The 24779-nt window shown below is 34.3% G+C and overlaps 3 protein-coding genes across 3 annotated transcripts; all 3 read left to right on the forward strand.

Annotated features, from left to right (window-relative positions):
• Positions 1 to 1641: 1641 nt before the first annotated feature.
• LOC139842563 (GDSL esterase/lipase At3g53100-like) lies at positions 1642 to 5967 on the forward strand. Its single transcript, XM_071832706.1, has 6 exons — positions 1642 to 1753; positions 3088 to 3243; positions 3739 to 3866; positions 4290 to 4523; positions 4636 to 4891; positions 5684 to 5967. The coding sequence occupies exons 1-6, from the start codon at positions 1657 to 1659 to the stop codon at positions 5965 to 5967; spliced, it is 1155 nt and encodes a 384-aa protein (XP_071688807.1). The 5' UTR covers positions 1642 to 1656.
• A 368-nt stretch (positions 5968 to 6335) lies between these two features.
• Positions 6336 to 14651, forward strand: LOC139842637 (GDSL esterase/lipase At3g53100-like). The gene is made up of 5 exons (XM_071832776.1): positions 6336 to 6576; positions 6692 to 6816; positions 7100 to 7333; positions 14106 to 14361; positions 14458 to 14651. The coding sequence occupies exons 1-5, from the start codon at positions 6336 to 6338 to the stop codon at positions 14649 to 14651; spliced, it is 1050 nt and encodes a 349-aa protein (XP_071688877.1).
• Positions 14652 to 15283: 632 nt separating this feature from the next.
• Positions 15284 to 18719, forward strand: LOC139842697 (pentatricopeptide repeat-containing protein At5g03800-like). Its single transcript, XM_071832834.1, has 3 exons — positions 15284 to 17891; positions 18094 to 18285; positions 18383 to 18719. Exons 1-2 carry the CDS (start codon positions 15284 to 15286, stop codon positions 18096 to 18098), a joined length of 2613 nt encoding a protein of 870 aa, XP_071688935.1. The 3' UTR covers positions 18099 to 18285; positions 18383 to 18719.
• Positions 18720 to 24779: the final 6060 nt, after the last annotated feature.

The following is a 24779-nucleotide window of genomic DNA, read 5'->3' on the forward strand; positions in this document are numbered from 1 at the left end:
CTCATCAAGTCTAATACTTATCATTGATAGATTTTATCACGTCTAGGAGATGTTTACTTTTTTCTTGTATTAAGTCCTACTTTCATTTACCTTTGTTTGGAAAAAAGTTTTTTTTTACTTTGCTTTCCCCCTTTCTGTAAAACTCATTTAAACACTTTCTTTGTTTTTTTTTTTTTTTTAAAAAAACTTCCTTTTTTTTACGTTACCCGTAAATTATAAATATATAAAAAAAAACTTTTTGTTTAAATTTTTTTTCTAGTTTTTAAAAGGCCACTTGACCAATTTTTTAATTCTTTCACAACACCTGATATCGTGATCGTGACCTTTCACCAAAGCAAGAGATATTCTTGATAAACTAAACACGGACTCGTGTTTGAAATTGTCGGCCACAAAAAAATTCATTTGATAAAAGTATATATTTTTTTTTTAGTTATAGAAGGAGACCACTTCATTTTCAATACTTCATTTTTGACAAAAAACTATTCCATTTTACCATCCCTTTTTTTCTTACTTTAACTTTTAAGATATACTTTTAATAAAAATACAAACTACTTTTTCTTATTTTAACTTTTAAGATTTACTTTTAATAAAAATACAAACTACTTTTTGTATTTTAACTTTTAAGATTTACTTTTAATAAAAGTACAAACTACTTTTTCTTATTTTAACTTTTAAGATTTACTTTTAATAAAAATACAAACTATTTTTTTATTTTAACTTTTAAAATTATAAATTTAAGAATAAACATTAGTATGCATGAAATAAATAATGATTAATTGCATAAGTAATCATAAATGTTAGATAACATATAAAGACCCCGTCGTATTCGTATTGATCGGAATTAATCTCGACCCATGGTACCGTGTTGTCAAATGACGTGTTGCGTACATAAAGTACCGTGTTGTCAAATGACGTGTTGCGTACAATCATGAGGTCTTATTAACATAAATATAAATGTTAGTAAAGTTAATAAGAGTTAGATTACAGAAAATATAATTCAGGTGGTATAACCGACCATATATAACTTAAATAACATAAATATAAATGTTAGTAGTCCAAAATTTGATATATTCGAGTCTGAAAATTATTAATAATTTCATACCTTGATTAGTTATTCGTGATCGTTTGAGATATCTTTTAATTACACTAAGCTTTTCGTGCTGATAACGTGTTATATTTCAGTAGACTTATAACTACCTTTAGTGGCCTGGTTCAATATATTCAAATTGAAAGAACCAATAAAAGAGAGATGTGTTGTAGAAGATATAGGAGAGAAAGAGGTTGAAGAGAGGTGTGATGTATTTAATGTATATGTGTGTTTTTGTAACTTACATTATGCACATATATATAGTACAAATTTTACTATCCATATTTGACTAATTACCATCCATATTTAACTACTAAATTTACAACAATATAATTATAATTAGTTTTGAAAAGAAAATTCAGGACCTATTGAATTATTATCTTATAATCGTCATTGCATTCATAACATAAATAAAGCAATTTTTAGTTTTTAACTATATATTCCTTTCCTAAAAACATGTGTATCGGCAGGAACATGTTAGCCATGTGTTAACTATGTCAACCCATCCAGCCGCACCCCGTATGCCACTGGAGCCTGGCGAAACACCATCACCGTTAAACCCCTACAACATGTCAGGACCCGGAATCGAGCCTGCATGGTTATTCCTTTCCATCTTTACATGCGTGGGACCAAGGATCATTTGGGCCGGGTACCACTGGACCACAGGTCCGTTGGTTTTTTTTTTTTTTAATTATATATGTACAACTCTTACATAAACTTTCTCGTTTTCAAATATGATGTTATGACAAAAAAACATCACGGAAATTTGAGGGTGAATGAGGAGACCCACACTACCATCAGTGTCCTCGAGGAAGAAGTGAGGGCAGATGAGAAAGGTTAATCGATTACAGTAGTCTTAATATTTATTCAAAATAATTAATTTTGCGGTCCGGATTTCCTCTCGAATGGTGTGCGTGCATGATCAATGATCGGGTGGGCGGTTAAAACCTGTCAGTGATTCCAAAACTGGCTTTTCAAAAAAATTATGCTTTTTTTCGTACACATATATAAATATAAATAAACATAATAAATAAATAAAATAGAGAATAAAGTGCATACTGTGACACGTATAGAAACTTGTCTAGCTTGATTTAAAAATGTGTTGACTCATATTTATTTGATCGCATGTTTCTGGTTATAAAAAGATCAGTTGTAAAAAGTTCTTGCAATGGAGATGGAACTTGTTTGCCCGAAACTTTTGAGTTATAGCTACTTAACTACGGAGTAGTAAGTTTTAAGTTGCAATAGAGATTAAAAGTTAATATATAATAATTGGCCCCATAAATAAATTTAGATCAATTGCTATATTGGAAACCACTGCTCTGTAATTCTCTCTAATTACAAGCTTCCAGTACTACAATTTTGCAATCTTTATTGTTTCTTCGACTTATCTACCCTGGTATGGCTTCAAATAACTCACTCTTTAGTCTTTACGTCTTGTCATGTTTTTGATGAAACTCACCAGTCACCATAGAATTATCTTCTGTCTACCAAAATATGTTGAAACAGGAAAGCTTAAATCGCATACCATATGTTTGATGAAAGTCCCCATACAACTGTGTATTACTTATTCTGTCTCCGTTATATAAAGTAGTCTTTGAATATAGCAGGTGATTTTTCTTCGCGCTGTAGCTTTTTTTTTTTTTTTTTATCGAAATTTTCTTTACGATCAATTAATTTGATAGTTTAATATGTTTCTTATAAGTAGTGTAAAACTGAAAACTGACCCATGTCTGGGTATCATAATTATGTTGATTTGTTTTCAAAATAAATCCAAGTCATGCCATCTAACTTTCATAAGAGAAACATAATATATTATTTAGACATTAACGTTAGTTAGAATTTAGTTACATTGTCTTTAAGTTCTCCTCTACAAAATTGGATATTTTATTGATTTCGAAGAGGAAAAATGGATCATCTTAATCTTAACCGCTGCATTTTTATGTCATCATATGTTTTTGTATCTGTGATCATGATCAATGGCTATCAACTTGTTCCAGCGTTATGCATCTTCGGCGATTCTGTAATGGATGCCGGAAACAACAATTATCTACCCACTTTTCTCCGAGCCAACTTTCTTCCTTATGGAAGAGATTTTGTAACTCATGAACCTACTGGTAGATTTTGCAATGGAAAATTAGCTGTAGATTACACTGGTAAGTGTTAAATCTCAATCTTGACGTTTTCTTGATATTTAGTCGTAATTCTTATTATTATATTGATTTAGTGCTGAATGGTTGATAATAATCTGAATGATTCAAAGGTTTTGAATGAAATTGATTCTGAATGACAGTAACCTGTTTGATAATCATTTTTAACGGATATTGTGAATGATGTAAAATTACCTTATTAACCTTTAACATGAATAAAAACTACAATGTAGTTGTTTAATAAGTGTTACTAATATAAATTAAAGAAAATTCAGAGGTAAACCATTCCATTAAGAGGTAAACAAACACACCCTTACTAAATTTGATAAGATCTAGCTCTTACACATTTTTCGAGGTCGAAGGTACAAATCCCAATCACTGCAAACAATTTACAGGATTCATAGCATTTACTACTTAAATATCCATATTTTTGCTCTAGCCTGATGGTTGCTCTTCGGTATTTGTTCATAACTATTTTTCACATGTATTTTTTATGAGCAGCTGAATACCTTGGATTTCGTACATACCCACCACCATACCTAAGTGCCGCCAACGGAACCCTACTTCTAAATGGTGCCAACTTTGCTTCTGCCGGTTCTGGTTTTTACCACCGAACGGCAAGACTATATGTAATAATCTCTCATTTTTCCCTTCTTCAATTAAGGTTTGTGCATATCCAACTATATGCTGATAGAAAACAGAATTTGAGATTATAGTCTCTCTAATGTAGATTGTAATCTTGACTCGTTTACGCACTGGTAAAGTTTTATTCTTCAATTTGGTTATGTTTTATTCTTAACATTACAAACTGGTAAAGTTGAAATTAACTCATAAGGGAAAATGTGAAATTGAGTCAGAACGGTCAAAGTGTCAAATGGATCAATAATCGGCGAAATGTTTTTTCTTTTTTATTTGAACTAAAATTTTCTTTGTTATCATTTTCTTTAAACGTGGATCCTGTATTATATTAGACACACTAATATACAGTGAGCTGAATCCTAATCCAACACTGCCATTTGTCTTTCTGATTAATAGTTTTTCGAATCTTGTAGCAATCAATCACATTAACACGCCAGATAGCATATTATCGGGACTGGCAAGACCAAGTGGTGAATATAGTAGGACATAAGAGAACAAATGCCATATTTTCAAGAGGAATTCACATTTTATGTGCAGGAAACAGTGATTTTCTCCAGCATTACTACATCAGTCCCCTTTTGAACAGAATGTATACACCTTCACAGTTTTCAAAAATTCTATTAAATTCATATTATGCCTTCGTAGAGGTAAAATAACTTTTTTAGAACCTCATAAAATAAACCACATTGCACACATATTTTTTTTTTTTTTTTTTTTTAGATTTTTGTTCTAAGTTTATATGATATATGATATGTGTAGAGTCTTTATAGTTTAGGAGTAAGAAGGATCGGAGTAACAACGTTACCGCCAGTTGGATGTTTGCCAGCTGCTATTACTCTTTTTGGTGATAAAACTAGAGGATGCGTATCCAGGTTTAACAACGACGCAATGATGTTTAACAACAAGCTAAATGAAACATCCCAGAGATTAGTGGCACAATTTCCAGGCCTAAAACTCGTTATCTTCGACATTTACCATCCCCTGCTTGATATAATCACAAATCCTAGCAATAATGGTAACATTCTGACATTTTCAACCTCTTGTTATTTTTGTTTTGTTTTTCTTCATGACTATTGCTTGGGATTGGGTTGTGACAAGATGGGTGGGTCAGTTGGTTGGGTAATGGGGGTGACGGGCAGTGGCGAATCTAGGATGGAAATTTAATGGAGTCCTAATTTTCTTTTTCCATTCATAATTATTAAGTTAGTTTACTTTCAAAAACTATAAATCCTGCAATATTTAAGAATATTTAAGAGTATTTAATAAAATTTAAAGATAGTGGGGTCATGGGACCCAATGACCCACTAGGTTGATTCGCCAATGGTGACGGTCATAATGGGATTGGATTTTTCTGGGATAAAATAATGGGATTGGGTTGAAATGAACCGTTTGTAGTATGGGTAAAAAAAGTTAACAAAGACTAAATTACTGGTCCAAAACAGGCCGGGTCGGATTGTATTTTCTACAAACACTTTTTGTCAATTAATAATTAGTCCGTAATAAGTTAAGCACAAATGATGTTTAGAAACACAATAGTATTAAAGTACTAATTTAGATATTATGGATCAACAATTTGACACGTTTGACTAGCTTGTGACGCTTTCATTTATATTTAGATTTTGTTTGGATCAAACATAACTCAGATCATATGTCTACTATTCAATACATCTGATTCAAGTGTTCGAATTTCATCTATATTTAGAGCCCGTTTGGGATTCAACATAACCCAAATCTGTATGTTAGTAGGTAAACGAGTCAAAATTTGTCACTTTCTGTTAGAACACTGATTGATTTTAATGATGTGTAGACTTTTATGAGTCAAGGAGAGGTTGCTGTGGAACTGGGATATTTGAGACGTCGTTTCTTTGCAATGCAAACTCCATAGGTACTTGCTCGAATGCAACAGGTTATGTGTTTTGGGATGGATTTCATCCTTCTGAAGCTGCTAACCGAATCTTGGCACAGACTCAACTTGCGCAAGGGCTAAACTTAATTTTTTATAACTGTTACATTTATAATATGAAATGGCTTATATGTATCTCTGTTTGTATTAAGTTGACAATGTTCTTTTGCAAGATGTTCAAAATCTAACATAATCGGTGTAACTTATTGACAGTATAAATCTGATGTAGTTTTATCCCTATGTCAAAAAAAGATCTTGAATTGAAAGTTAGAACCTTATTTCAAGAATGGAGGATCATATATGAAATTGAATAAAATTAAAAAGATTGTCACACCATTTTCCTTTCTTTCCATCTTGGTCACTCGAAACTAACAGCTTCTCTAACTTTCTTTGTCACTTCTTAAAAACGGTCAAGATTAAAGAAAACCCATATTTGCTCATACAGTATTAAAGTAGTTATCTTTGACAAAGTTTTAGTTGGAAATTAGGACAAGTCTTTTAAAAGTATATGTTTGTGTGAACTTGTTAAAATGGTTGATCAATCAGGGAAAAAGAAATGGAGTATTCCACGTGTCGACTCTTAATCTTATCGTGTATTGCCGTCTCCATTAACATGATTCACAGCAACCCTCTTGTTCCAGCGTTATGCATCTTCGGTGACTCTTCAATGGACGTAGGAAACAACAATCACTTTATGACTTTACTCAAAGCAAACTTCTTACCTTATGGAAGAGACTTCATAACTCATAAACCGACAGGTCGGTTCTGCAATGGGAAATTAGCAGTAGATTATGCCGGTAATTTTCTCACAATCTCAACTAAATCCAGAATATAAATTCAGTAAAATTTGTTAGAAGTTTCACTTTTTTCCCAAGTTTCTGTTTGTTTTGCATGTACGTGTTGTACCAGCAGCTGAATACCTAGGATTCAAAACATACCCACTACCTTACCTGAGTGCAACCAACGAAACTCTCCTAACAGGAGCCAACTTTGCCTCTGCCGGTACCGGTTTTTATGACAAGACAACATTATTATTTGTAATATTTCTCTTTTCTTTGTAACTGAAGTTCAACTCATACGTTCGATACTAGAGATGGATTATGAATGCAGAAGTCATTCAAGTATTCAACTATTTACATCAATATTACTCCCCTTTGCAAATTAATTGTCCATATATGACTATCACAACATTATATTCTTTTATAAGATGACCATTTTATCCTTTCTGTTGATGGTTGCTCTTGCTTCATTAGGAGTATATAAAAAAATAGTTAATTATATCCATTTATTTAGTTAATTATGGTCATTGGTATGGTGTAGCAAGCGATTACGTTACCAAGACAGGTATCGTATTATGAGGACTGGCGGAACCGAGTGGCAAGAAAAGTTGGAAAAGAAAGAGCTTATGCAATGATTTCAGGTGGAATTCACATCTTAAGTGCAGGAAGCAGTGACTTTCTACAGAATTACTACATCAACCCTTTGTTGAACACAATCTATACACCTTCACAGTTTTCAGATATTCTGTTGACATCATACAACACCTTCGTACAGGTATTCAATATATTACTTGTATTGTACAGGGTTAAGTCCATGGGTAAACGGGTAAACTGATAAGGTTTCCTTTGTTTACACTATCATATGTATTTTTAGTCAGATGTGCATCATTTATAAGTAACAACCAGTCTAAGTTTTACCAATGACTGAATCTATACTTGTTTGGTTGCCCAATATGGGGCGTGTGCTTTGCCGTCAAATCTAGCTGGCCAATTTAACGCCATTTGACGGATGTTGCTTTACTTTTGACACAAATTGTGCGTCAGTCACAAACAAAACGGAAAAAATATATGCGTTGGATTTTTTTATACCCACTCTGCCAATCATGATTTGACACGTAAATATCTATAATATTAATTTATTTTTATTCGATCTTCCAATCGTATATTTTTTTTTTTGAAAGGCAAGTAGAATTGAAATAAAAACCAACCGAAGAACAGAAGAATGAGAAGGACCAACAAAAGAAAGGCCCAACTCAAAAAAAAACAAAAACGCAAGAGCTAATTTGCAAAGATTGCAAAAAACCAATACACGAATCTAAGTCATACTAAGATAAACACTAGGATTATTCAACCAAGTCAACCAATCGAAATTTTTTCCTTTTGTTCTTCTCGAAATCCATTCGAAGGATTTAATTTGAATTTCATTTAGAGCCACCGGAGCGGTCCAACTTTTACCGCGGAAGACCATATTGTTCCGATTTTTCCAAATAAAATATGCACAAACCCATTCAATTGCTTGCCAAATTTGTTTCCCAAACTCGGAAGCCATACTCGATAAGTTTCCACGAAGAATTTCCCCAACGCTTAGGTTTGAAAATTGCCCCAAGTTCCACCATCCATATACACGATTCCAAAGCTCCATTGAGTGTTTGCAGAAAATCAGAGAGTGATCAACGGATTCTAAGTCATCATCGCATAGTGGACAACGCACGGTATGTAAATCGACGCCTCTTTTATCAAGTTCACACCTCACCGGTAATCGCCTTTTGAGCGCACGCCAAACAAAGATTTCCAACTTTCTAGGAACTAGTTTATTTCGCAATGTCTCCATGTTCCCAATATGGTTCGCTTGATACTGATCATTGATGAGTTTTGAGAGTTTCTTGACCGTAAACAATCCGGACGAAGCAAGAGACCATTGCCAAGAATCACGTTCCCCCTGATGAAAATTGTGGGCCGAAATAAGAGTGATAAGGTTCGCCAGCTCAGTCTCACTTCTGCCAGTGGGCCTGCGAGCCCAATCCCAAATGAAAACAGGCCCTGCATCTGTGATTTGAATACGAGAATTAACTGTAGCTGCCTTGGTCCTCTCTAGCTGATATAGTCTTGTGAATCTGGAGCTCAGTTTAACATTCCCGATCCACAAGTCGTCCCAAAATGATGTTGAGTTTCCGTTTCCAATTTTTTTGACGAAAGAATTTTTGAAACTAATGCCAAGATCTTCTATTGCTTTTCCTGCAACAATAATGTTATACCAAGTGCCCGGAAATGAAACCCGAAGTGAATCGGGATCCAACTCCAAACCACCATTCGAACCATAAATACTACGAATTATTCTAACCCAGAGTGAATCGGCTTCGGTTTTAAACCTCCACCACCACTTTCCCAATAGAGCAAGATTTTTGTTATTTAAATTCCCAATATTTAACCCCCCATTTTCAAAAGACATAGTGACATGTTCCCATTTAACCCAAGAAATTTTAGAACCCGAATCTGACCCGCCCCAAAAGAAAGAACGACGTAACCTCTCAAGAATTTTTAACACGCATTGCGGAGCACGGAAGAGTGAGAAATAATACAATGGGAGACTAGATAAAACCGAGTTAATAAGGACTATTCTTCCCCCAAATGACATCGATCGCATTCTCCAACTTGATAATCTTTTTTTAAACTTGTCAATTACCGGGATCCAGTCACTTGATTTATTCATCCTCGACCCAATTGTTAAACCAAGATAAGAAAACGGAAACTTTCCGACTTGACAACCAATACGATTAGCCACATGATTTACTTCATCAAAATCTACACCAATACCATATAGGCAACTTTTTTGGAGATTAACTTTTAACCCCGAGGCCAACTCAAAGCATTTTAGGAGGTTTCGAATACTGTAGACATTTTCTCTAGACCATTTCCCAAGAAAAATAGTATCATCGGCGTATTGAAGATGCGATAACAATACTTTATCCCTCCCAATTTCCACACCTTTTAATAGGCCCGAGTTCATAGCCGCTTTGACTAAAATGTTCAACCCTTCTGCGGCCAGAATGAATAAAAAAGGAGATAGCGGGTCCCCTTGTCGTACCCCCCGACTTAGGTTAAACTCGTTTGTCGGCGACCCATTGATGAGAATAGAAATGGAAGCCGAACTCAAGCATGCATATATCCACTTCCTCCATTTGACACCGAAACCCATACTTTTCATTACTTCCATAAGAAAATTCCAATTAAGACAATCAAACGCCTTTTCAAAATCGACTTTAAAGAGAACACCTTTTTGTTTGGATGATTTTAAAAAACCGATGCTTTCATTAACAACTAAAGCCCCATCAAGAATAAATCTATCTTTTAAAAAAGCACTTTGTTCCGGACCAATCAAAGACGGAATAGTCTTCCTAAGTCGGTTAGATAGGATCTTTGAAATGATTTTGTAGTAACTACCAATAAGACTGATGGGTCGATAGTCACCAAACCCTAATGCATCAACTCTCTTAGGAATTAAAGAGACAAAAGATGCATTACATCCCCTTGAGAATTCCGACTTATCCCAAAACCACATAATTGCCTCAATTAACTCGACTTTGATAATTTCCCAATATTTTTTAAAAAATCTCATGTTAAAACCATCGGGACCCGGGGCTTTGTTACTTCCACAATCACAAATAGCATTGAAAATTTCTTTTTCATCAAAATGTACCTCTAGAGCATTTGCTTCATCAATTGAGAGCGATGGATATGATAAATCTTCAAGACTCGGTCGTTCAAAATTTGATTCTTTAAAAACATGGCTAAAATGTTTGTGTGCTTCAACTTTAATATCCTTAGGAGAGTCGTTCCAAACACCATTTATTTTCAACCCACGAATATTACTCTTGTTGTTGTTTCTTTTTATTACCGAGTGAAAAAATTTAGTATTTTCGTCCCCTTCAACAACCCAACGGACTCGGGCTTTTTGTTTTAGCATATCAATTTTGATTCTTTCTTTGTCTCCCCATTTCTTTCGCGTCTCCCTCCATAGATCTAGGTCGGGCCCGCTAAGAGGTCCATTTTCAGCTTGTAATTCGAATTCCATTGCCACTGATCTGAGATATTCTATTTCAACATCTAATTTATTGTATTTGCCATTACTCCACATTCTTAAAGCATTTTTTACATTTTTGAGTTTGTTCCGAAACACACAATCTTTACGAACGTTATTTTCCACCGGTAATACCCACGCATCACGAATAACCGACTCAATTTCTTCATCATCTAACCAAGCATCAAAAATCTTGAACGGTTTAGGACCGAAATTCCTATCTTCATCTTTTAAAATAATCGGGCAGTGATCCGAGTGATGCCTATCTAAAGCTAAAGCTGTGAGATCTTTCCACAAATTGACAAAACGTTGGTTAACAAGAAAACGATCAATTTTACTAAATTTAATACCATCATCACTAACCCGAGTGAAATTACGACCTCCAAGAGGGATTTCGATCAAACTAGTATCTGTAATAAAATCATTAAAAAGACGAGCTCTATATTCAATGAATTCACAATTTAGTCTTTCATATTGGTTCCTCACTTCATTGAAATCACCACATAACAACCACGCTTCATCATTACCATCAATTAAGTTGTGTAGGGAGTTCCACAAACGCTTTTTATTAATGTCATCGTGCGGACCATACACGTTAACAATGTTGAAACTAGCACCCGAACTTTTCCAAACCCCTTTAATGCCCATGAAAAAGTCAGAGTTAATCACGTCAATACCTTCAAAATCAATTGTATCCCAAATAAGCAATTGGCCTCCCGATTTTCCCACCATTTCCTTTTGGATGAAATTACAATTAGCCGATCCCCATAGAGATTGAATCCAGTTCAAGTCCACAAGGTGTAGCTTCGTTTCTTGTAACGCCAAAAAGGAAGGTTTTTCTTTAACTATTAAGCGTCTAACCCACCCAACAACATCAACCTTTCCCCCGATTTTAAAACTTCTAATGTTTAAAGATATAGCCTTCATACTGACACTGATTAAGACGAACATAATGAAAACCAGGCCAAAGGAATTAAAGAGAAGTTTTTTTAACCTTCCACTTTAATCCTATCTTGGACCCATATTCCTTAATACCCATAGAATCCAACGAGTCACTACAATAATCAGAGGAATTATGTTTAGCCGTACCTGATGATAATTTGTCAGATGATACCTTTATTGCACATGAAGAGCAATTCGAACGAATAGGTTGATTATCAGGACGCTTCTTTCTCGCTGAGTTTTTTGCATTCATGAATTTGGAAGATGTTTTCCAGCGACGTATACCAGTCCAGCAACAGTCTTTTTTTTGATCAAACCCTTTTTTTGATTTATTTGGAACTTTCTTGCTTTTTGAGATATCGACTGAATTACCAGTTGATAATGATGAAGAACATTTATTTTTCATAGCTTTGGAAAGCTTCCTGGTCTTTGTGCTCTTTTCTATTTTCTGGACCCCATCACATGACATTGTGTTATCCATATTGGAGTTAGATTCCAAGTTATTTACTAACTGTTCTTCCACATGCAAAATATTAGAGCCCAAGTTTTGGCCCAAGTTGATAATATTGGGCTCATGGTTATCATTTACTGTGCGCTTTTCAAAATTCTCCTTTACGTTATTACTTTCTTCGGTATTATGACTGTCCCGAGTACTGGACCCATTTTTTGGCGTGAATTTAGGCATGATATTAGGCGTGATATCTTCCACATCATTATGTTTGGCTGTAGATGCATTGGGAGATGAAAAGCTGACATCATCAATAGTGTTTCCTTGGAAATTATTTTTTAAACCATGACAACCGGATTGTTCGTCTTCTACTTCAATATTCCGGTGATCTTTCATCTCCGGAGGAACAATATTTTCTGGGGAACAAGCCTCTTGAGCATTTTCTTCGTGGGAATTATTTTCCTGAACCGGATCATGACCCTTTTCTTCATGAACATGCGTGTAATTGGCTGCATTATTGAAAAGAAAATCATCTTCCGAATCATAATTAAAATTGCTGTCCTCTTCATTGTTTTCGTTTTCGAAGGTGTCATCAATAAACTCTTCATTATCATCGTCTTCTTCTTTATCACATGTATGACAGCTTTCTTCTGGATTATTAAAAATCATATGAACTAATCGGTTGGTATCTTCTTTAACCTGGATTCGCACAATCTTGTTATCACAACTGATTATAGACATACCTTCAATCATGCTTGCATTGTTTGTAAGCAATAGAACGGATCCAACAATAAGGTTTTGGTTTTCACGATCAACACTACAATTCTCCATCTCCAAAACTTTTCCCCATTTTTCAGCAACGTTTTTGAAAACATTTTCATTCCAACATTTCACTGGAACACCAGTAATATCAACCCAAACCAATCTACCCGTTGAGAAATATAACGAGTCAAGAAGTGCACATGAATCACACCACTTATGAAGCGCATGATCTTTATTTCTTAAGACCATGTTAGCTTCGAAGCATGAATTGAAAATCAGTAAGAAATCAAGACCTCCCAAATATTTGATGTCACAGTTTATTAATCCTTCCGCTCTGCATAAATCTGAAAATTGTACGATTTTTTTCCAATCTGTAAGTGTTCCAACAATTGAGCGATTGAAAAGGCGTGAGTTGCAATCAGCCTCCCTAATGTGAATGATGTTGGACTTGGCTCCAACAAAGTTCTCATTCTTACTTGAGAGCTTTTCCCTTAAATCCTTTACGTCTTTCTTCTTGAGATGATTTCTCAAGTCTGTTGACAATCCACCAGTGACCTCATTATAGCTTCTATTGTCCCTAAAACTACTATCCCATGGGTTGGCTTTTTCTTTCTGATGATATGACCCATTTGTCTTCCTATCATTAGCTGACGAGATATTCTGTTTTCTCTCAGAAGCTTTGTATATCCTAATTGGAACATCACCCATCTTGATATTACCCAATGATCTTAACAACCCATCTTCATCTTTTACGTTTGCAAACCTAACAAAAGCAAATCTTTTACCATTTTTCAATCTTTTTCCTACCAAATAGATATCTCTAATGTCCCCAAACGGTTTGAAAATCTTCCATAAATCTTCCACCCCCCAAGTTTCCGGAAAGTTAAAGAACATGAAGGATGTAAGATGGATTCCGAATAACCTAATTAATCGATTTTGTAGTCCCCCATTGTAGTTTCCTCGATCTCCAGCCGTGCCGTTCGCTTTGCGGTTTCTCTCTCTCTCTCTCAACATTCTCTCTCTCTATTTTTTTCTTCCAATCGTATATTGCTACATCACCCAAAACATTTCTACAAAAAATTGACACTCAACTTTAACATTCACTATAACACAACTTCAAAATTTGATACTGTCAAATCACAATCAAATTCTACTCTCTCCTCCCATAAACACCAAATTTACCTACATGCCACGGTCACTATAACAAGTGGTCTTATTTGTTTCCATTATGTTGTATTCTGTATTATTAATGGAAATTTCCATTTTGAACTTATTTCAAGAACAATTAAATGCAACTTTCACCATTGTCTTTTGCAGAAACTTTACCAATTAGGAGTAAGAAAGATTGGAGTCACAACATTACCGCCAATGGGATGTTTGCCGGGGGCCATCACTTTATTTGGTTTCGGAACAAATAAGTGTATGTCGAGACTAAATGATGACGCAATGATGTTTAACAAAAGTCTAAACGAGACATCTCAAAAACTAGTTGCCAGATATCGTGACCTCAAAATAGTGGTCTTTGACATCTATCAGCCTCTACTTGATATCATCACTAAACCTAGCGATCATGGTAACCTTATATTTGATCACCCATAGTTGTTTTATTGTTACGGTATTTATTTATTTAGTATTTGTTTTGAATACTCGAGAATATGGTTATGTGCAGGTTTTTCTGAATCAAGGAGAGGTTGTTGTGGAACTGGTATAGTTGAGATTTCATTTCTTTGCAATGCAATATCAATTGGTACATGCTCAAATGCAACAAGTTTTGTGTTTTGGGATGGATTTCATCCGTCTGAAGCTACGAACCAAATGTTAACGCGCAAACTACTCATGCAAGGATTGTCTCTAATTTCGTAAAACAACTAAGTATGAAGATCATGAGATTACGTAACATCCGGTTCGGTATTAGATGAGAAGAAAATGTCTTGGTGTAAAAGCTCAAAAATTTCGTTATGATCTTAACATTGGACGATTCTTCTAGTGTAAAACATACGATTGTCACTGTTCACCAGCCGTCAATTTTGACTTATTTAGTTATTTCCCTAACGCTTTTTAAGTAAATAAATAGATTTTCGATCCTTATTATCACAAAAGCGCATTTGGTTGAGTGGTCGGCATGCTTCTTTCTCAAACAGGTGCTTAGGTTTGATTCCTGAGTGCATTTTTATTTTTTAATTGGTATCAAATAAGTTTGTAAACTTCAGCAAATTTTTATAAAGATAATTAAGGAAAATGCTAATCATATACTTGTGCTATAGTTAAACTTAACGTATTTAGAATTTCATATTTGTAACTTAGAGTTTTACTAAATAAATATAAATATTCATCAAATTAAACAAATAAAATAAGTGTTAAAAAATATTCAAAATTTTATACTCCTTATTAAGTAACTTTAATTAATCCAAATCTAGCATTAAAAAATTAAAATGGCTGTTCGTTTATAGGAGGTGATAACAGAGCTCAACGTTGGGCCAACGCTTTCTTCATCAATGGCTGCAATTAACCTCCCAATTTCTACCACCACCGCAACCGCAGCCCCATCATCATCATCATTATCATCATCATCATCATCAACAATTTTTCCAAAACTATCGCCACCCAACTCAACAATCAATTCTCTTTCTTTCTCAAACAAAATCCCACATTTACTTCAATTATCACTTCAAACTAAAAACAATAAACTTGCAATGTCAATTCACACTTCACTTATCAAAAACCTTCAAACCAACAACCCCGAACACACCTACTTTTTCAACACACTTATCCTCACTTACTTCAAATTAGGCCTTTCATTTCATGCTTACAAAGTTTTCAACTCTTTACAGTACCCTGATGTTGTTACATTTACATCAATCATTTCTTGGCTTTCTAAGTCAAAGTTTGATCATGATGTTGATAAAGCTGTGAACTTTTTCTTTCAAATGAGGGATTTGGGCATTGAGCTTAATGAGTATAGTTTCGTTGCTATTTTGACAGTTTGTGGACGGTTTTCGGATTTACAGTTTGGTTGTCAGGTTCATTGTTTAGCTGTTAAGTTAGGATATGTTGATGATAGTTTCGTTGGTAATGCTTTAATGGGGTTTTATTGTAGGTTCCATGGTTGTTTAGATTGTGTAGTTAAGGTGTTTGATGAAATGTCTCAAAGGGGAAGCTCTAATATTTCTTCATGGAATACGGTTATATCTTGTTTTAGTAAGGAATGTATGTATGATAAAGCGTTGGAATTATTTCATGATTTGTTGGTAGGAACTGATGGAGTTGAAGTTGACGGTTTTACTCTTTCGACTGTTTTAACTGCCTGTACCGAACATGGTGCGATTAACGAAGGATTTGGAGTTCACGCGTGTGCTGTAAAGTATGGTTTGGTGGATGATAACTTGAGTGTTGGTAATGCACTGATTGGATTTTATAGCAAGTGCGGGAACGTAAAGGATGTGGTGCGTTTGTTTGATAGGATGGTTAATAAAGATGTAATAACATGGACACAAATGATATCTGCTTATATGGAGTCTGGACTTGTTGAAATGGCAGAGGAAGTGTTCGATAAAATGCCTGAGAGAAACTGTGTCTCATATAACACCCTCTTACAAGGGTTTTGCCAAAAAGGTTATGCGTCGAAAGCCTTGCGTATGTTTTGCATTATGGTGAACGAAGGTGTGGAGTTAGATGATTTCTCACTGTCAATTGTAATTAATGCTTGTGGGTTGCTTGCGGATAAAAGCACAAGCGAACAGATACATGGATTCGTTTTGAAGTGCGGGTATGGGTTAAATGACCGTATTGAATCTGCATTGATTGATATGTGCACAAAGTGTGGAAGGATAGATGATGCAGAAGAATTGTTTAACTCCCATTCGTTAACTCAAAACAGTTCGATTATATGGACATCCATGATTTGTGGGTATGCTAGACACGGGCTTCCATTTGAAGCCCTTTCTTTGTTTTTTAAAGGTCAAGGTGAAAACTTTATTGCCATCGATGAGGTTGTATCAACTGCGGTCCTTGGTGTCTGCGCGACACTAGGGTTTGACCAAATTGGTCAACAAATTCATTCTAATGCTATAAAACTAGATTTGCTCCATGACATAAAAGTTGGAAACGCATTAATTGGAATGTATAGCAAGTGTGGCAATATGATTGCTGCTATTAGGGTTTTCGATAGCATGAAACGACACGATATTGTTTCTTGGAATAGTTTATTGGCTTGTTATATATTTCACAAACAAGGGGATAACGCGTTGGATTTATGGGAGAAAATGAAAAAGAAAAATATAAAGCCTGATTCTATCACTACACTCTTGATAATCTCAGCTTACACACACACGAAACTGAATATGGTTAATGAGTGTTATGCATTTTTTCAGTATATGAAGACAAGTTACAACATTGGGCCTGATTCGAATCATTACGCATCGTTGGTTAATGTTTTTGGAAAATGGGGTTTACTTGAAGAGGCTTATGACATCATCAAGAATATGCCGTACGAGCCAGACCCGTTTGTATGGAAAGCTTTGCTTGATCAATGTAGAACTCATATGAATACAGTTATTGGCAAAAAAGCTGCTAAAGAAATTCTTGCTAAAAAGCCGAACGATCCATCGACGTACATACTTGTATCTAACTTGTATTCTGCATCTGGGAGATGGCATTGTTCTGAAACCGTACGCGAAGAAATGAGAGAAAAGGGTATTCAAAAACGACCAGGAAAAAGTTGGATTATACATGAAAACAAGGTACATTCGTTTTACGCAAGAGACAAATCACATGCCCGGTTTAAAGACATTTACAGTGGACTAGATATATTGGTTATGGAATGTTTGAAAATTGGTTATGTTCCGGATACTAATTTTGTGCTTCATGAAGTTGAGGAACATCAAAAAAGGGATTTTTTATACTACCATAGTGCAAAACTTGCTGTTACTTATGGTCTTTTAATGACTAATGGTCGAATGCCTGTTCGTGTTATGAAAAATATTCTTCTTTGTGGAGATTGTCATAGTTTCTTCAAGTATGTTTCTATCGTCACCAAGAGGGAGATTCATATTAGGGATGCGTCCGGATTTCATTGTTTTGCCAATGGTGAATGTACATGCAAAGGTAAGACTTGATCTAAATTTTGAACATACAAATGTTGCCTAAATTTTTACTATTATATCATCCTGAATACCAATACCAATTTATGTCTTATGAAGCGTAAAGCTAATGAGATTGATGAAGCTTAAAGTTAATGATTAACTATGAAAGCTGTAAACTTTTGTGGCATCTGTAAAAGAAAAGTTTCTTATGATGTGATGTACAGATTGAGAGTATGGTTAATCCGGATATCAAATTTAAGACTCATCCTAGTATGAACGGAGACCTTTTCTCCAATGGTGATATACTCGGATTAAAAGATCCTAATAGGCCATTTCTTGCTGACCAGTATGATGATGATCTTAGTCTCCTTAAATGGAGAATGCAAAGTAAATACGTCAAGATGTAACGTTAACTAGTAAGTTTTTATTATGCATCTGTTTCTGTTTGTATGTTGGTTAATTTCGTTATGTACTGTATGACTGTATCCTGAATCCATTTCCCTTGTTTGTCAGTAAACAGCTAGCCCTCTGCTTCTGGAAATGAGACCTATGTTAGCTTGGAATATCAAGATTTGTCGATGTTTGATTTACAGAATGCAGTTCAATGGTTCATTCGGTCCCCTATTTCAGCTATAAGAGAGGAACCGAATGTAAAGCAGGTCGATGGCAAATGGATTTGTTGGTGGCGTCGAAGTGGCTAGAAGAAGAAATTTATTGTATTACTGTATGTACTATAAAAGCGGTAAACGAATAAGATTTTAAAATGGTTAACCATTCTTTACCCATATGTTCACCAAAATAGACTAATACAGAGTAATATAAATAAATTATAACAATAAATAATAATTAAAAAGGAATATATTATATGAAAAAGATGGATGGATTTATAAAGAAATATTTATTTTTCAAGACTGTACATACAACTAATTTTGCTGCAAGATTTGTACTTGATGTAAGTTGTTGCTTTTGCTTTCTGTTAATGGATTTTGTTGACATGATTTCATATCTAAAATGGTGGAATGCTCGACTTATGCTGCCTAGTTCTAGTGTACGATTCAAAAAGACAAACGTACTACTTGGTAATGCATCACATATTCCATTTCTGTTTGCTTTACAAATTGTTGTGTTTTGCAGAAACAGAATATTATAACTTGGACCACTGTGTTCAAATATTATAATGTACATTTGCACCCTTTTATTTCGGGTTTATCTTTTTATCCCACCTCAACCATATGCATGCATTCTTGAATTATATATTTTTATATGTATAAATAAAATAAATTATTGTATAAAAGTATGAAAGTAGTAGTGATATACGGGAGTAGTATTTATATATTTATAAGAGATATAAGAGATGAGCAATTCAACAGTGAATGAAAATAAGTCAATTTTATTAATAAGTAAACATTTATATAATTCCTGATCACTCCCACTAATGACAATTTCATTTAAAAAGTCACTAGTGTAATAAAATGTGCAATTCAAATTTTAATTAGTTTTTAATTGTCGCCCAAGTATTATATAATTATAAACCCACCAAAGGGCATTTAGCCCAGCGGTATCGTGGTAGCCCTCTAACCAAGAGGTTCAGGAGTGTCCCGTCGATTTCAATTTTTCATATGTGCCCTGTTCAATCAGCAAAAAAATAGGCCTTCTGTATATACAAAAATTAGGTTAAATTTTTCATTAGTACTACATATTTTTGAATTATGGGCCCCTTGAGATTATGGGCCCTGTACAAGCGCACGTGTTGCATGCCCTCAAATCCGCCCCTGAAGAGGTTGAGGGTTCAAGTCCCACTTGGGACATATTCGTGGTTGTAAATATTCGTATTAATGGTGTGTGTGAGTTTGTCTTAAAAAAAAAAAAAATTATAAAGCCTTGTAAAGTTATAAGATAAGATATATTATCAAGATTAGGATATTTTTATATAATAAAATTGATTTAAAAAAAAAAAAAAAAAAAAAGTTACTAATGTAAGAAGTGGGCAAAGGTTACCCCGATGGTGCAACTACACGCTATATGCAACTACACGCTATATGCTCAAAATAATGTTGTATGGAATGGATATGTATGGAATACATTGAATAACATATATTTTATGATAGTGTATTTTTTAAGAATTTGTTAAGTACAATTTGATTACTATTCATGATTTTTTTGCCTTTTAGATAAAGGTGAAATGTCACTTATTCGGAATGATTAATTATTTATCGTTTTGTAGCAACAAAAATTAAGCAACTTCACTAACTTTGCGTCATTTTATCTTTGACACTTCATTTTATCTTTAAGACTGGTCTTTACAAGACATTTCTAAAAAAGCTTAGATTTAGACACAGAAGATGAAAACCACGCTCCTTATAGGGCGTTATTTTTGGGCTTTGTTCAAGTGTTAGGCAAGTTTCAATCAGACGAAGGCAAAAATATGTCAAGGATGTGTCATATTTTGTTAGGTGGGTGTGTTTGGAGTCGTTAATTGCAACAATATTTTTCTTTTCAAAAAATTTATTATACATAATTATCTTCTGTATATAAATATACCTTTCATCTCCCCAAAATCATACAATTTTGAAACAACTCAATCCGTATTTAACACGAGTAAATTTTTTTTTTTTAAAGTAATTAAAACATTTACGTGCCATTTAAAATGTGTAAACCATTCAATACAACCCGTTTAAACTTACAACAGCTTTAATGTTTACAAAAGGCACGAAGGCCATTAATCAAATGTAATACAAGTTCGGCCCACTTAAAATGATAGTTTTAATCCAAACTACACCCGAGCATGGTTTGGGGCTAAACTACCCAAAACGCTAGGTCGCCTTCCAAAAAGCTTCATCAAGCAACCAACAAGGGGAACTAATGCCCAACAACCCCTTTCCCTTTCTCCGCACCTGCATCTAAAAGATAAATAACGAGAGGGGTAAGCTAACGCTTAGTGAGTGCAATAATTATACATATGCATATATAATCTATCTACTTGCATTCACTCACACAAAACCGCATACAAGCTAGCAATTCAACAATCATGCGAGCAACAAGCATAAATTACTATCCGCAATTCACAATAAGCTAGCAACATCAATAGCATATAGTTCACAATTTAATATGCTATCACAATTTCACACAACCATGGTTAACCAATCGTACAAAGGAATGGTACTCGAATTTCCCATCGGTGTTCATAACAACCGTTAGTGTACAACAACATATATCACTAACCCTTGGACAACACATATCCGTTCATAAAACCGTTTGTGTACAACGACATATATCACTAACTTGGACAACACATATCCGTTCATAAAAACCGTTAGTGTACAACAACATATACCACTAACTCGGACAACACATATCCATTCATACAAATACATACATCATATACATACATGTATACTTATCCCACTCACCTTAACACCAAGATGATGATTATGCACTTCCGAAAGCTTCAAAGCAAAGTACCTAATACATTAAGTACACTTTAAATACACATACTAGTTGGACTAGACACCAACGTTTAACACTTGAGCATTTAATGACCTAATGCCTTTAATGACTCTCATCCACCAAAACCGCTCATTAATGGTCATGACTCATCATAAATCACTAAAAACTAGTGATTTGAGCCTACTAACACCAACTAACACAATTTATGGGTATTTCATACCCATCTCATCCAACCAGGTCAACAATCACCCATTTGACCCATTTTAATACTTAGACTTACAATTTTAGTCAAACATGACCCATTAACAATTCTTTCATCATTTTACAAGTGTATTAGTGACTAACAACACAATTAACACTTACATAATCCCAATTACATGACCAAACCCTAGATTAACTCCATTTGAGTTTTCTTACATCAAATTAACCCAAATTTACCCATTAAATCCCCAAATGGGTCTTACAAGCCTCAAATGACCAAACCCTAGTCATAAATTAACTAAAACTCGAAACATGGAGTTAAGACTTACCAACACTATCCACTCGTAGCTAAGAACGAGGGGAACAATATTACTTCTTGCTCCAAAGATCAAATCTCAAATCTTCACTCTCAAATCTCACTTTGAATTCAAATGGGTTTTGTGTTTGAGAGAAAAGTAGAGAAAGAAAATGGAAAAGAAATGAATAAAGATGGATAAGTGGTTGAGATTTAATGTCCCAATCAGATCCACACGCAAAAATACAGAATTACCCTTGGACCATCCCTTTTTAAATCAGAAAAATGAATCAGCACGCCAGCAAGGTCGCGGCGCGACCCACTTTGCCGCAGCGCGGCATTTCGCAGTAATATCGGGTTGTTTAACAAGTCTCCTGAATCTGATTCATGTTAGGTGTAGCGGCGCGACACCCTCCCCCGCGGCGCGACGATTGCCTGCATCAGACCAACTTCGACTACATTAAACCAACAATTAATTTTATGACTTGTACGCTTCGTCCTCGCTTCCTATGTACATCTAAACTTCATCCTAAAGCCTCATCCGACTTATTACCATCAAAAACTCTTGCATATACGTATACATGCATACATTCTCGGGTATATAAGTATATATATAAATATACATACATCACGTGTACATCAACTCAATACTTTAAATCATTTAATCACGTAAACAACGAAATATAAACGTGCTAACGATTAAATATGTACCTTTAGACATACAAACTTTTTTGTATTTCCATTAATGCATACTCTTGATCTTTTAAGTCAATAAATCGAAAAAACCGAACCTCTATCTCCTTTTCAAGGTCTTGAAGCTCTTCAATCTTACTTCTGAGAGAGTAAATTTGTTCTTTGAGATGATTTACATCTATACAATCTTCATCTTGATCACACATGCTATTGAATTCGGTTTCATTGATTCGATCCTGAAAAGATGAAATCTTTCTATGTTTAATTCTAGCAATTATAGTACACGCAACAGAAAAAGCTAGAGGGATCCCAGCCATTATCAAGGTTGACTTGATCAACTCTTTTGATCCTCTGGCTTCCATTAATTAATCAAACTTTTTCAAACTTTTGGTTGATAAATCTTTGTTCAGGTCTTATTTAATTTATAACTGAAATGTAATGTAATGATGATTGAAGATGAAGAACAAATTATAAAAACGTGTTCATTAATTATGTGAAATATATATGACACATATTCTTTGCTTTTGTGTTATGCTTTAAGCTATCCTTTGGACGTGAAGTTTTTGGTTGCTTTTAGGGCACATTTAGTGGCCACAATTTCACAAATGCAACTTTACTGATTTCTTTTTTGATCCATTTTGTTTTGGAATCCGATTTCTCATAAATCATTCCAATTATCACTAAACTCCCTTTCAAAACAGATTTTCGTATTAGCAGCACGTTAGTACTTATTAAATTTCCTACCAGAACGAGAATTGATACCGCCATCAATGCATGGGCGAATCTAGTAGGAAGCTCTTGGAATCACGCGATACCACTAGTTTAAAATTTTTAGTAGAAAATACCACTTAAATTTTAGAGGACACCACTAAATTTAACATATATTTTTCAAATATACATTTTTTTTAAATTGTATAGAAGATTACTAAATTTAACTACTCGAACCCCATATATATTTCGAATTTGTAATTTTTTGAAAATAGATTTCCACTAAAATGCATTCAAATATAATATATAATTATAATTAGTTTTGAAAAGAAAATTGAGGACCTATTGAATTATTATCTTATAATCGTCATTGCATTCATAGCATAAATAAAGCAATTTTTAGTTTTTAACTATATATTCCTTTCCTAAAAACATGTGTATCGGCAGGAACATGTTAGCCATGTGTTAACTATGTCAACCCATCCAGCCGCACCCCGTATGCCACTGGAGCCTGGCGAAACACCATCACCGTTAAACCCCTACAACATGTCAGGACCCAGAATCGAGCCTGCATGGTTATTCCTTTCCATCTTTACATGCGTGGGACCAAGGATCATTTGGGCCGGGTACCACTGGACCACAGGTCCGTTGGTTTTTTTTTTTTAATTATATATGTACAACTCTTACATAAACTTTCTCGTTTTCAAATATGATGTTATGACAAAAAAACATCACGGAAATTTGAGGGTGAATGAGGAGACCCACACTACCATCAGTGTCCTCGAGGAAGAAGTGAGGGCAGATGAGAAAGGTTAATCGATTACAGTAGTCTTAATATTTATTCAAAATAATTAATTTTGCGGTCCGGATTTCCTCTCGAATGGTGTGCGTGCATGATCAATGATCGGGTGGGCGGTTAAAACCTGTCAGTGATTCCAAAACTAGCTTTTCAAAAAAATTATGCTTTTTTTCGTACACATATATAAATATAAATAAACATAATAAATAAATAAAATAGAGAATAAAGTGCATACTGTAACACGTATAGAAACTTGTCTAGCTTGATTTAAAAATGTGTTGACTCATATTTATTTGATCGCATGTTTCTGGTTATAAAAAGATCAGTTGTAAAAAGTTCTTGCAATGGAGATGGAACTTGTTTGCCCGAAACTTTTGAGTTATAGCTACTTAACTACGGAGTAGTAAGTTTTAAGTTGCAATAGAGATTAAAAGTTAATATATAATATAATAATTGGCCCCATAAATAAATTTAGATCATCTTCTATTGGAAACCACTGCTCTGAAATTCTCTCTAATTACAAGCTTCCAGTACTACAATTTTGCAATCTTTATTGTTTCTTCGACTTATCTACCTGGTATGGCTTCAAATAACTCACTCTTTACGTCTTGTCATGTTTTTGATGAAACTCACCAGTCACCATAGAATTATCTTCTGTCTACCAAAATATGTTGAAACAGGAAAGCTTAAATCGCATACCATATGTTTGATGAAAATCCCCATACAACTGTGTATTACTTATTCTGTCTCCGTTATATAAAGTAGTC

The sequence above is a fragment of the Rutidosis leptorrhynchoides genome, chromosome 1, assembly GCF_046630445.1.
Source record: "Rutidosis leptorrhynchoides isolate AG116_Rl617_1_P2 chromosome 1, CSIRO_AGI_Rlap_v1, whole genome shotgun sequence".
NCBI lineage: Eukaryota > Viridiplantae > Streptophyta > Magnoliopsida > Asterales > Asteraceae > Rutidosis > Rutidosis leptorrhynchoides.